Source organism: Camelus bactrianus, chromosome 2 (assembly GCF_048773025.1).
Source record: "Camelus bactrianus isolate YW-2024 breed Bactrian camel chromosome 2, ASM4877302v1, whole genome shotgun sequence".
In the NCBI taxonomy this organism is placed as follows: domain Eukaryota; kingdom Metazoa; phylum Chordata; class Mammalia; order Artiodactyla; family Camelidae; genus Camelus; species Camelus bactrianus.
Genome location: NC_133540.1, coordinates 87562619 through 87577457, shown reverse-complemented (window position 1 = coordinate 87577457; position 14839 = coordinate 87562619). Strand labels below are relative to the sequence as shown.

Here is a 14839-nt window from a genome sequence, read left to right as displayed (position 1 = left end):
GCTGAGAACTGCCACGAATTAAGTTAAGAAAATTGTTGAGTTTACATAGATACATAAACGTCAGAAAACACCACTGTAATCGTAAGAGATGTGGCAAAAAGCAGCCACATCCACAGAACCGTCCAGAACCCGAGGGAAGGCCCTGGGTCTCACCAGTGCTGGGGGAGGAAAGCCACACACATGGGTCTGGGCCTCAGAAGCACGCCCCTCCTCTGAGGGGCTCTGTCTTCTGTGGGACTTCAAGCTCTATGGCCAAGGTGCAGATGGGAAGCCACAGCTTCCTGGAACACCCTCCCAGAGGCCTCACCCTCAACTGGTATGAAAGGTGGGACAAGAAATTAAACACAGGATATCAGTGGCAGGGAGATAAGAGATTAAAAAAAAAAAAGAAAAGAAAAGAAACATGGATCCCAGCCAGGCCACGCTGCGTGAGTGAGTGTCTCACACGGGCAGCTGCGACCACCTGCAGACTTAAGGCTGTTCCACTAATAATGAGGCCCAAGGGCAGAGGCTCATTTTTACCCAAGGCCCTGAGAGGTAAAAGATAGGCAGTACACCTATTCCCCCTATTTCTGGAGGGCCTGGGCAGCTGTGGAATCCCCAGTGAGAACTGTGGAAGCCTTGGGCCCTCCTTAGGGCGTGGGGTCGGCGGTGGGGGGGGGGGCGTCCTTCCCTCTGAGTTAAGAATTCTCACCCCAGGCTGCACCTGCAAACCATTTGGGAGCCTTTTAAAACCGGAAGCCCAGGGCCAACCCCAAACCAACTGAGTCAGAATCTTGGGGGATGATCCCATTGTCATTTTAAAATTTCTGCAGATGAATTCTCATGTGCAGCAAAGAATTGCAGCTGTCAGTCAACTAGGGAGTCTGGCTGCATAAACTCAAGAATGATCAATTACCTTACTGCATACATTTCATCAGACGACACAGGCATTCCTCCAAAGAGAGACATCTTAGGAAGCTGTATTAGTTAGCTAGGGCTGCCACAGCAAAACACCTGGCTGAAACGATGGAAATTAATTCTCTCACAGTTCTGGAGGCTGGAAGTTCAAGATCAAGATATCAGCGGGTTGGTCTTCTTCAGAGGCCTCTCTCCTTGGCTTGCACGTGGCCATCTTTTCACTGTGTTCTCACTGTCTTTTCACTGTGTCCTTCCTCTGTGTGCATCCCTCGTGCCTCTGTGTGTGTCCGAATTTCTTCTTAAAAGGACAGGAGTCAGACTGGATTAGAGCCCACCCTAAGGGCTCATTTTAACTGATTATTTAAATATTTAAATGTCTCTAAATATAGTCACATTCTGAGGTATTGGGGGGTCAGAGCATCAACATATGAAATTGGGGTCGGGGGGCGGGACACAATTCAGTCATAAGTTCTTTAGATGGCAAGGTGGCTTTCCTAAATAAATTCTTTGACTTCACAAATACCAAATGTTTTGTTTACTTAAAGTCAGAATTTCCTGATGACTAAGCAAGCCCCTTAGAAAAAGAACTGTTTAAAATTATGTGAATGCTGAGCACGTGGTAACTGATGAAGGGCCTACGGAGAAAACGCTCTTTTTAAATGGCCAGAATTAATGCCAGGAAGCAGCTCACCTAGGCTGAAAATCTGGCTCATTATCTTCAACTGCTAGGGGACAAGAGCCAAACATACTTGTATGTACAGCGCAGATAAGAAATTGTTTGAGCAGTCAGACAAGGTGTCTCAAAACAGCAGCTTGGGGTAAGGCCGGTGTCATGACTCAGATTCCTATGGAAACGGAGAAGGTAAATGCATGAAGCGAACCAGGGGGACTGGGGGTGCCTGGAACACTCGTGCCCCATCTCCAGGGCCTTGCAGAAAATAGGTCCACCGTTACCTGAGCTCCCAACTTCTAAGAAAAAAGCTGGACAGGTTTTTATGTGAAAATTTCCAGTTTTTACATGTTGGAAATTAATTAAAAAAAAAAAAAAACACCACCATTCTGGGGGCCAAATAAAACACTTTTTCAGGAGAGACTGGGCTGGTTGGCAGCCGGTCATCGCCTCTGGTGTAAAGCCACAGGATGACCCAGGTTCTAGTCTTGACTTGGCAAGTTGGGTGACTTTGCCACCAGCTTGTCTGGAATTCATCTTGAAATATAAGGGGGATTTATGAGAGTTTTGTGAAAGTCAGGTACACAATTCTTTTGTTCTCTATTGGAGGAAATGCAAAATCCTCAAGTCCAATGAGAGTTTAAGGCTCAAGGACCCCTAAAACACCGGCATCTAAACGGGAACAGGTCAACTCCACCAGCTCCCTCCCTCCCTCAGCTAGTTTCAAGCTGACAGAAGATAACTTTTCTTGGAATGGATTTAGCTAGTTTAAATTTTTTTCTTTGGAACTAAGGAAAATGCTGTAATCTAGGCATGATTTTCAATAAATGTTTTCCAGATTGCCAGAGATTTATATGGTGGCTTAAACCAATAAACCTCAACGTCTCCCGGCAGGATCCGACACCTCTGGAGAAGCAAGGAGGCAGCAGAGTGTAGAGAACAGTGCTCTACCCAGGAATCCAGGGACCCGGCTCTGAGCTCACCCCTGAGGAACCAACTCTGTGAATCCATTTCTCTGATCTTCAGTTGGCCTGTAAAGATCTTGGGACTTCTCAATGCTAAATTCTATTATTCTAGTTACCAAAATTAAAGTATTAGTTCTCAATTCTGCAACCAGTTATAAAGGCACCAGGAAATGACAAAAATCAACTTGGTCAAATCACTTGAACCTGTGTCTGAGTTTTCCAGTCTTAATACTGCGAGCTAGGGAACTCGATCATGTTGGATGGGCTGTCAAACTCAATGTTGGGGAAGCACTTAGATGTTTTCAAAGGAGTTTTTGTAAATGCATAGAACACAAGTAGGAAGGGAGAATTACTGAAACCACTGTAAGTGGGAGTCTTTAGGAAGAAAATACTTTTGAAACCTCAAGCTTTGAAAGCAACTGGATAATGAAAAGTGATGCTGGTTTGAAAGTTTCACCATGGACTGCTGTGGTAGGCAGAATTCTAAAGATGGCCCCATGATTCCTGTCTCCTGGTTACTCAACCAGACATTAATTTACTGTGAGGGGAGTTTGTAGATGCAATTACAGTTCCAAGACGATGGACCTTAAGATACAGAGATTATGCAGGTAAGTCTGACCCAACCAGGTGAGTCTTTTTAAAAGCAGTAAGGAAGACAGATATTTACAGCACAGGGCATGGGGGGAAAGAATCGATGTGTTTTGCAGGCTTAAAGATAGAGGGGTCCATATGACAAAAAGGTGCAGGCTGCCTCTAGGAGCAGAGAGCTGTTCTAAGTGACATCCAGTAAGGAAACCACAGGAACTAAACTGAACCAACAATTTTAATGAGCTTGAAAGTGGATTCTTCCTGAGAGCCTCCAGATAAGAACCCAGCCTAGGTGACAGACATTTCATTTCAGCCCTGTGACCCTAAGCACAGAACTCAACTGAGTCATACGGGACTTCTGACCTGCAGAACTGTGAGCTAATACATTTGTGTTGCTTTAAGGTGCTATGTTTGTGGTAATTTGTTACACAGCAATAGAAAACTAACACAGCTGCCAGCAAATGTCGAGAAGGCTGGAATTGGATTGTAAGATGTTACAACCACTTTGGAACATGGTATGGAAGTTTCTTATTAGGCAAACACACATCTACTCTGTGATCAAGCATCTCACTCAGGTATTCACCCAAGAGAAATGAAAACATATGTCTCCAAAAAGACTTGCACTCTAATAGCCATAGTAGCTTTATTCATAATAGCCCCACACAGGACACAGCCCCAGTGTCCATCAGCAGGAGGATGGATAAACAATGAATACAAGCAACAACAAGGATGAAGTTCAAAAACATTATGCTGAGTTAAAAAATACCACATAAAAAGTACATACTGTGTTATTTCATTTATAAGAAGTTCTAGAATAAGCAAAACTAATCTATAGTGAAATATACCAGAACACTGGATACCTGGGGGCAGGGGTGGGGATGGACTAGGAAGGGGCACAGAACTTTGGGGGATGATTAAAATGGTCTGTATCTTTTTTCCTTTCTTTTTTTTCAAATATAAGTATAGTCAATTTACCATGTTGTGTTAATTTCTGGTGTACAGCACAATGATTCAGTTAAATGTGTGTGTGTGTGTGTGTATATGTATATATATATATATATATATATATATAAATTCCTTCTCATATTCTTTTTTATTATAGGCTATTACAAGGTATAGAATATAGTTCCCTGTGCTATACAGTAGGACTTTGATGTTTATCTATTTTATATAGAGTAGTTAGTATCTGCAAATCCCAAACTCCCAATTTATCCCTCCCTCCCCTCCCCCTCCATAACCACATACAAAAGTTTGTTTTCTATGTCTGTGAATCTGCTTCTATTTTGTAAATAAGTTCATTTGTTTCAAAAATGGTCTATATCTTGATAGAGGTGTAGTTTACACAGGTGTAGATATTTGTCAGGACTCACTCATGTAATACTTAAGCATACATTTCAGTTTGTAAATGATCTCTCCATAAAAATATATTGAAAAACAAATTAGAAAATAATTCAAACCTATATGTTGCAGACTAGTTATCACTAAGGTGTTAATGACTCTCTCTTAGGAGTATCCATTTAAAAGCAGACAGGGCAAGAATTAACCCAGAGACTCGGACATATGAGTGCCTGAGCAGCTGGATGGAAAATTGATGGGCAGTGAGGCCCATCTAGAGAATCTCAAACCCCTGCACAGACTTCCTCAAATAGTCTTGCAAAAAATTGCTACCAAAAAAAACAAAAAAACAAAAAAACCCTACTACAAGTTTATTTGATGCCCAAGTCCAAAATGCTCAAAGGTGAATGGCAAAGATGCTGGGAGGCTGCAGCTACCCAAGCAAGAAGGCTCTGGACAGGAGTTGGGTGCACAGGACAAGGGGAATTGCCCTGAGACTCCCATGTGAGGGAGATGGGGCGGGAGCTTCAAATGCTCAGATCTGATGGCCAAGGGACAGCAACCCACAGAGGTGGCCTCCAGGTGACACCTGGCACACTGAGCACTGAAGGGGTCACTGCTGTGCAGCTACACTCCTGGTTTCTTAACATGAACACACTGGGGAATGTGTAATACACTGGGGATGAGCTGCTTCAGTTAAAATAAACTCATCTTTTCTTTTTTTTAATTGTAATATAGTTGACATACAATTATTATGTGAGTTACAGGTGTACAACACAGTGATTCACAGTTTTGAAAGATTATACTCCATTTAGAGTTACTGTTAAATATTGGCTATATTCCCCATGTTGTACAATATATCCATGTAGCTTATTTTGTCCCTAATAGTTTATACCTCTTAGTCTCCCACCCCCACATAGCCCCTCCCCCCTCCCTCACCCCACTGGTGACCACTAGTTTGTTCTCTGTATCTGTGTAAACTCATCTTTTCTTACTTGGTGGAAGAAGCTTCTCAAAGCCCATAGAAATTTCACTGGATTCCACAGAGTTATATACTCTGGTGCTTGTGAAAGGACTCTAAACAGAGCCAACAATTGTAAGCTAAAGTTTTCTCAGTTTGACTAACGTGGCTGTAAATGAAAATGACCAGTATGAGAAGTGCTGCTTTACGTATGACTGAACTATTGTGCCGTACACCAGAAATTGACAGAACATTGTAAACTGACTATATCTAAATTTTTAAAATTCTAAATAAATTAAAAAATTTAAAAAGAAATGCTTTAGAAAGAGGGAAAGAAAGGTGGGCTGTAATTTTTCTAAGAAGCTCTAGTGGTTAGAATGGGGGGAGGTGGGAAAGGCAGTGAGAAGCAGCGAGGCCACCTGTTTGGCAAGATGTCTTGGGTCTGTTGGCCTCTGTCTTTAGGAAGTTCCACTGGTAAATAGAAAGTGATAGGCACTCAGCCTCTCTGGAGGGAAAGAGTCAGTAAGTTCACCTGGGGAAGTTGTTGCTAGGGAGACGAGAGGAGCGGAGGGCTGAAGAATGAGCCTCAAGTACTTACAATGAGAGTTAAACTGAGACGATTTAATAAGAGGGGCACTGGAACCAAACTTTCCTGTTAGGGAGCCAACCAGAGAAGACAGAATGGACTCTCAATGAGATACTTTCTTAGGTGAGTCTTTGTTTTTGGTTTGTTTAATCATAACAATGATTTGAAAAAGCTGTACTAATGAGTCAGAAATGGGTTTGGCTACATACACTAGAAACTAGTTACAAATTCTCTAATTATTACCCCCCCCAATTTTTTTTTTACTAGGAAATGATACAATGTGCCACTGAATCCATAGGTTTTGTTCTTTTATGTAAGTGGTATGTATCTGACTGGTCAGTTTTTCAATCTGCTTGATTTTGATATTGAGAAATGTTTGATATTTTTGGCTTTGAGTGGAACTGAGACTATTCACCCATTTTTCCATCCAAAGGTGCCCACATTAGCCATTACTTGGATCCTACCAATCATGTACACTGGGGGTGAGGGGGTTGGAAGAGGTTCCCATTGTACCCTGCAGGAATCCTTAACATAACTCCTAGTACACTGTTATAATTCACTATGCCTGGATTGTACCCCTCACTTGAAAACGAGGTTTTGAGGGGCATGCAATGGTTTGTCTTATTTATCCTTTATTCTTAATGCCTGAGTATCTGACACACAGTAGGCGGAAATAAATATTTTTAGTCTTGCTATTTCCTGTTCCATTCCCTATGGAGATGAAAACCAGTCCTGATTTTCTTTTTCTACATGAAGGCATGCACTCATTGCTCAATCTCAGATCCAGCCACATAAACTTTCCTTTGCTTTTCTATCTTTAGAACCCCTCCCCAGGGTTCTTTCCGAAATGAAGCAAGAATTTCTGAATGACCTGTGAATGCCAACAAGGGCAGTGAACACAAATCACTCACCAAAAACCGAGGCTGGAGGTTGGAAAACCTGTGATCTGGTGGTCAGCTCCCCAACCTCACAGTCTGGTGGGCACTAAACAGATATGTCAGTGTCAGCGTGTGCCCTCATGTTCACAACTGTGGGATTGTGGGGATTTATTATAAATTGTATGGAAAAGTCCTTGGCAACTGCAAAACAGGTATTGTTATCAACTTCATTTTATCTGTGTGGAAAAGGTCCAGAGGTGAAGGGAGCTGCCCTGGCGGATGCATTCAGTGGAATATTTGAACCCCAAGCCAGTGGTTTCCCCACAGCCTCATGAATGTACTGAACTCTACGAAGACAGGACCAATTCCAGGATCGCCCTACATGACCATAAAGGAAGACACAGGTGGCACTGGCCTGAGAACATGTGTCCTTGGAAAGGGTCCTGAAATCAGCCCAGTCCGCAGGGAACCAGGTACTGACCACTACTAGCCTGACTGACTCGTTGGGCCTCCGAGATGGTCTGTTCTCTTCGTATGTCTCTATCAGGAAACCCAATAGTCACAGAGCCGAGAAGCAGGTTTTCTCTATAATTAGTGCAACAGGCCAATGGATGTCACTGTTGCACCATAGAAACAGAATCTCAACCCCAAGGGGACTTTGAACAGCAACACACTCACTGCTTGGTTACTTTAACAGAGCAGAGGGCAACTGAAACCAAAGGAGACTGTTTTAAGTGGATGGTATGCTATTGTAATTTATAAGAAATATATATCTATTCAGTCTTCCAGATCTTTCCCCAGTTTCTGGCTCACAGTTCCCAGACCTCACAATTTCCTAAGGGATGGAAGCTTCACAGTGTCTTTTCTTATGTTAATGAGATGACTTTTGGAAGGCACCTCAGGTTGTTGCCAGTTGCCAGTGGAGCTAATCTTAAAATGAGAGGGTTGGAACTTTCAGTCCTAACCCCAGACCCAGACGGCAGAGGGACAGGAGGTCAACTTCAATCACCAATGGCCAGTGATCTTATCAGTTGTGCCTATGCAATAAAGCCTCCACAAAACCCCAAAAGGACAGAGTTCAGAAAGCTTCCAGGCTGGTGAACACGTGGAGGCTGGGGAGGTGGAGCACCTGGAGAGAGGATGGAAGCCCTACTCCCTCCCGCTGTACCTTGCCCAAGGCATCTTTTCCATTGGGCTGTTCCCAAGTTACATTCTTTCACAATAAACTGGTGGTCATTTTTTTTGAGTTCTGTGAGCTGCTCTAGCAAATTAAGTGAACCCAAGGAGGAAGTCGTGGGAACTTCTGATGTATAGCCAGTTGGCCAGAAGTCCAGGTAACAGCCCGGACTTGTGACTGGCATCCCAAGTTGGAGGGGGTCTTTGGAACCTCCAGTTTGTGGTCTGTATATCAGAAGCACAAGTAACCTGGGCTGCGTCTCATTCTGAAGTGTGTTGTGTTCAGTCTTGTAGGACTGAACCCTTAACCTATGGAATCTGATGCTATCTCTGGGCAGACTGTCTCAGAACTGAGTTGAATTCTCAAACACCCTGCTGGTGACAGAGCACTGCTTGTCAGTGTGGGGACATCCCACTGGAATTGGGGGCAGATGCCAATCCCCCACTGGAATTGGGAGCAGAGGCCAAAAGAGATTGTAATTAATATCCCATTTTTAATTTTTAGAGCTAGTAATGAGCAGGGATGTTCAGGATAAGTGAAGGCAACTCAAGTTATGGCAAATAGCTTTGAACAGAGTGGGGAGCTACAGATGAATGTGTGGGTCACTTCTCAGGGGAAAAGTTGACAAAATGAATCAAACCAATTCCTTTGACTTCAAATATTGTATGTCTTCTACTCTGCATGACTGTCTCTCACAATCAGACAAAATGCAAAACTATTTTAAAAATACATATGCTGATACTTATGAGTGAAACCTCTCACCATATCAATGACCTAACATAAATGTTTTGGGAGGAACTTCTAATCCTCAACCTGTATGATGATCAAAGGGATAAACACATTTATTAAGTACCCACAAGTGCCAGGAACTGTGTTAGACTTTTCACAACTCTTTAAGGTAAGTACTATTTCAATTTTTCATCTGGGGAAATTGGGGCCAAGCAGGAGTTAAGTGATGTTCCCAGTTCACAGCTGGTAAGTGACTATATGGTTGAGTCCACTGGCCTGCAAAGCCCCTGCGCTTTGTAACAGCCCAAGAGAGACACAGCAGTGACATTCCCCAGCGAAACTTAAAAGCCTTTTAGAGCGGTCACAGGTCATAGGCTGTAATCATTCTTGGATTTTTCTGATGATGAGATCTGTCACTGCTGTCAGACAGACTTAACTGGCCTTTGGGGACACTTTCTTAAAATATAAGTAAATTGGGCAACTAATCCTACACTTCTGTGTCTTGGTTCTTCCAGGAGCTTTGAAGTCTAGATCTGGAGAAGGAAAGGTTAAGGGAGCGATCCTAGAGAGAAGGAACACAGGAACTTCTTTGTGTTTATCTTAGTGACATCTATAAGATTCAGCACTTAGCCTAGTGGCCATCATCCCCGTTTCCTTCCCAGCAGTCATTCCTGGTCTTGGTCACATTTAATACTTTCAGATAACTGATAGTAGAACTGGAGGTCCTCTTACTGGCCCAGAACTTCATGGTGATGCTTATATATACATCCAACTCATTCAACAAGCATCTGTTATACAAATGTCCCTGGCTATGTGTCTGAAGAGACGTGGTGTTTAAAAAAGAGGCAGAACCATGCACTCCTGGCCCCAGGACTTGAAGATGCCCAGAACCTGACAAGAGACTAAGGTTGTAGCCTAGGTAGGTGCTATTTGCATGGAATCATTAGTGAGCAACTTCATTTTCCCCTCAACAGTTTGGAATGCATACACATGATACATAGATATTGGTTTAATTTTCATGCACAACAATCACTCCTCCGTTCAGTAAACACTGAGCACCTACCTAGCATAAAAGCCAGTGGAAACCGAGTCCACTTCTTTCTGAGTGAAGTCATTTTCACCACTTAGCCAAAGGCACGCAGCAGACTGGGATAGAAGTTAGAGAGTCAAACAGGGCTCAAGTCACTAGCTGTGTGATGGGACTAACCACTTTTTCCCTCTGAGCTTCGATTTGCAAAATGGGGATGAGAAGAAGTTGGTATGACAGCATAATACAGAGGTTCCCTCCTCTGAATACTTCCCACATGCTAGTCCCAGAGAGGGGCACCTGAGAACAAGTGTGACAGGCAGTCCCCTGGGGTTGCTCTCACCTGAATTATTGTCTCTTGGCCTCCTCAGTTGGTCTCCCTGCTTTCACTCTTGTGCCTCTCAAATCCATTCTCTGCATACGACGGAAGCAATTGGTATAAACAACAAAAACATGCCACTCCCTGCCTTCAACCTCCCAATGACTCCCCACCTCCTAGGATAAAGCACAAGTTCTTAGAGCTGCAAGCAAGGCCGTCCTGTGGACGCCTCCAGACTTGCAGCATCCCCTGCCCAACACAGTCACTCTCTAGGCTTCTTTTCACCTCTGCACCTTGTCTTGTGCCTCAACATTACAGCACTGAATTATGCCTCTGTCCAGTGCTCTCACCTCCTCCCTTCACTTACCTTTTAAAACTCAGCTCAGACTCAGCAACTCAGGAAAGCCTTCCTTGATGCCTCCAGCTTTCTTGGGATGCCTCCCAGGCCGGGCTGGGAGCTCTCTCTCCCCGCCGACTGCTATCATGTGCTTCCAGCTCCTGAGCATGTCTGTTTCACTGCATTCACCCCACAGACTGGCAATTTATTTATTTATGAGTATTTCTCCTTTCCTAGACTCTTCTCCTTACAGGAAAGACCATGTCTTCTTCATCCTTCTATCCCTACCACCTGGCACACAGCAAGGGCTTGGTCAACAAGGTGAATGCTGGAATGAGGACAGCAGTGTGACAGCCAGCTCATGCTCTTTGCATACACCACACCCCAGCTCAAACAGGTCCTGTGTCTAGGACACTGGTTCACAACCAGGGGCCATTTTGCTCCCGGGGGACATTTCACAATGTCTGGAGACATTCAGGTTATCACAGTCGGTAGCGGAGGGAGTGTCCTTCTACTAGCTGGTGGGTAGAGGCCAAGGATGCTGCTTAAGTGCCTAGGGGAGCCCCACCTCACACCCCACAACAAAGAGTCATCCAGCCCCACATGTTAATAAGAGCCAAGTGTGAAAAGTCCTGATCCAAGACGGGGTCTGGCACGTGGAAGACCACAATATGGGATTCCTACTGCCGGCAGCTTAGTGGCCCTAGGGGCAGAAATGATAATCATGCTTGAGATACATCAAATAATTGTACAGTATCCTGCTTTCAGTTTATTGAGCAGTTCTGCATGAATTCACTCATTTCACAGCATCAGATCTGCAGGAGCTCAGTTCTATGTTTACAATCGTACTTTACATAAAGCAAAGGTCCTACTCAGGGTCCATGGAGTGGGATGCATGGCCCTCTTCCCCCACTTCTCTCCCAATGCACCCACATGATCTACCTGCTCTAGGACTTCATCCCTGAAAAACCAGCTAGAATGCCTGGGCCATATGGGTGAATCTATTAGCTTACCAGCTATGGTGTTGTTGAAATACACACACACACACACACACACACACACACACACACTCAAATGTATTTCATACCTTGCGAAAACTCGTAACTTGAACACCCTTTCCAGGAAGGCCTGGCCTCCTTCCTGGGATCACAGGGGAAATGTAACTAGTAAAACGTTTAAGCTATCAAGTGAGTTTTTTATTAGCCATTTGACATAGCACAGCTGAAGCAGTAGCCTGTGACATGGGACACAGGCTGACCCACATTTCAGGGAACTCATAGTCCCATCAACAATGCATAATCTGATCAACTTTGCACCAATAAAACATTTTTTAAAATTATGCATAATCTAGAATACTGGGCAATTATTATCACCCATATATATTCCACCACCTAATGTTTGGAGACGAGCCACATGGTAAAGGAGGCTGCCTAGAGGTATGGAAACCAGGACTTTTAAGTGCTAATCCACCCCAGTGACCCCTGCCTATAATTCAGCTGCGTGACCCCCTGTCTGAACCTTGAGGCAAATTTATGATCAGTTTCTCCCGGTTATCTTTAGCTCCTCTTTCAGTTGCCCTCTTATCAGTCCAGATGTCTTTTTGTTTTTGAGAAGAGCCACCTTCCTTGTCTCAGCAACTCTTTTTTTTCTTTATCTAGCTCCAGTTATTAAACTGCTAAAACTGATCGCCAACACTGGATATGTTCACCTCTGCTTCATATACACTGGCACCCAAGTGGCTGTGTCCTTCTTTTTAGTCACCAAATTTAGCACTTAATTCATACTAGATAAGGCATTCCCCCTCCCAATCCAATTTGTATGCTGAAATCCTAACCCCACAATAAAGTATCTTTGAGTCTTAGTATAAGGAGGAGTGACCTGCTTTATTCTAGAAAACCTTTTTAATTCTAAAATAATGGTTTTATCCAGCATGAAAACCATACCCAGGTAAAAGTTCAGGGGTAGTGAAGTTGGACTCCGTGAAGCTTACTTTGCCAATGCCCTGATTCGCTGGATAGATAAATAATGTCCCAAAATGATGGCTTATGATAGAGAATTTCCCATTGGCTACAGTGCCATTAAACATATCTCATGGGAGGTCATGTAAATGTGTAATGAAGAGGCTTCTCTTCAAGGATGTGGTGCTCCTTGGCTTGGGCAATTAGTTCATTTATAATTTGAACGAACAGAAAATGCAGCACTAGCCTGCTTTTAGGTTTCCTGATGGCTTGCCAGCTACCCACCCAACTATCTTCTAAGCGGCAAAGGCATTACCCAGTGATGTGCACATGTGGTAGGAAGCCTGGGCCCTTTTCAAGGCCAGGAGTTCCCTGACCTCTTAGTTATTGTTGCATGGTGTTATAGACTGAATATTTGTGCCCCACCCTCCCAATTCATATGTTGAAATCCTAACCCCCAATATGGCTGTATTTGGAGATAGGAGCCTGTAAGAAAGGTTAAATGAGGTCATAAAGGTGAGGCCCTAATTTAAGAAGATTAGTGTCCTTATAAGAGACACCAAAGAGCTCCTTTTTCCCTTCTCTTTTGGCTGCACTTCTTTAAAAAATTTTTTTAACCTTTTTTCTTCAATAGGGGATAATTAGGTTTATTTATTTGTTTTTCTTAATGTAGGTACTGGGGATTGAACCCAAGACCTAATGCATGCTAAGCGTGCACTCTACCACTGAGCTGTACCCATCACCCCTTTCTGCTGCACTTTTGCATGCACCCAGGAAAGGCCCTGTGAGGATATAGCAAGAAGGTGGCCAGCTGTAAGCCAGGCAGTGAGCTCTCACCAGAAGCCAAGCCCTGCTGGAACCTTGATCTTGATCTTGGACTTTCCAGCCTCCAGATCTGTGAGAAAATAAATTTCTATTGTTTAAGCCACCCAGGCTGTGGTATTGTGTTATGGCAGACTGAGCAGACTAATACAGATGGTTACTAAACTGTATTAAGAAGTGAACAACCTACCAAGGTTGTAATAATTACTATCCACGGCAATCACCTAATGACTGTTACTGTGTAGTTTACAGGTCATCAAAATGCTAGATTTTAGAAATTAAGAAAATAACCCATTAACAATGGCATCAAAAAGAATAAAATACCTAGCAATAAATTTAACCAAGGAGGTGAAAGTCCTGTACACTGAAAACTATATAGACACTGATGACAGAAATTGCAGAAGATGCAAATAAATGGTAAGATATTCTGTACTCATGGATTGGAAGAATTAATATTGTTAAAATGTCCATATTGTTCAAAGCAATCTACAGATTCAATGCAATCCTTTCAAAATTGAATTGGCATTTTTCATAGAAATTGAACAAACAATCCTAAAATTTATATGGAACCACAAACAACCCCAAATAGACAAAGCAATCTTGAGAACAAAGCTGGAGGCATCACACTTCCTGATTTCAAACTACATTATAAATCTACTACTATAACATATAATATATGAGCTAGTACGGTATGAGCACAAACACAGACACGTTAATCAAAGGAACAGGATGGAGGACCCAGAAATAGACCCACACATATATGGCCAATTAATTTATGAAAAAAAGCCATGAATATACAATGGGGGAAGGATAGTTTCTTTATTAAATGGCATTGGGAAAACTGGACAGGCACATGCAAAAGATTAAAATGACCACTATCTTATACCATACACAAAAATCAACTCAAAATGGATTAAAGACTTGAACATGATGCCTGAAACCGTAAAACTCCCAGAATAAAACATGGAGGGTAGGCTCCTTAACATCAGTCTTGACAATGATTTTCGGACTTGACACTAAAAGCAGAAATAAACAAGTGGAACTACATCAAACTAAAAACCTTCTGTGCAGCAAAGAAAATCATCAACAAAGTTAAATGGCAACCTACAGAATGGGAGAACATATTTGCAAATCATATATCCAGTAAGTGGTTAACATCCAAAATATATAAAGAACTTATACAATTCAATAGCAAAACCCAAAACAATCCATTTTAAAAAGGGGCAGAGAAACTGAAGACGTCTTTCTAAAGAAGACATACAGATGGCCAATAGGTACATGAAAAAGTGCTCGGCATCACTAACCATCAGGGAAATGCAAATCAGAACCACAGTGAGGCATCACTTCATACCTGTTAGAATGGCTATTATCAAAAAGACAAGAAATAACAAGTGTTGGTGAGGATGTAGAGAAAAGGGAACCCTTGTGCAGTGTTGGTGGGAATGTAAATTGATGCAGCCACTATGGAAAACAGTGTGTTAAAATTTTTAACATAGAACTACCATGAGATCCAGCAATCCCACTTCTGGGTATTAGCTGAAGGAAATAAAGACACCTACTTAAATAGATATCTGCACTTCCATGTTG

General features: G+C 42.8%; 2 protein-coding genes across 3 annotated transcripts in view; one reads left to right on the top strand and one right to left on the bottom strand.

The window, feature by feature from the left end:
• The window catches only part of LOC123612604 (uncharacterized), a 31077-nt gene extending 28402 nt beyond the window's left edge, over window positions 1-2675 (top strand). The window contains exon 3 of the mRNA XM_074375304.1: window positions 2465-2675. Within this exon, the coding sequence (XP_074231405.1) occupies window positions 2465-2506 (42 nt within the window). The 3' untranslated portion in view covers window positions 2507-2675. The remainder of the gene's footprint in view (window positions 1-2464) is intronic.
• SHROOM3 (shroom family member 3) overlaps window positions 1-14839 on the bottom strand; it is a 297110-nt gene that overhangs the window by 93976 nt on the left and 188295 nt on the right. The window lies entirely within an intron of this gene.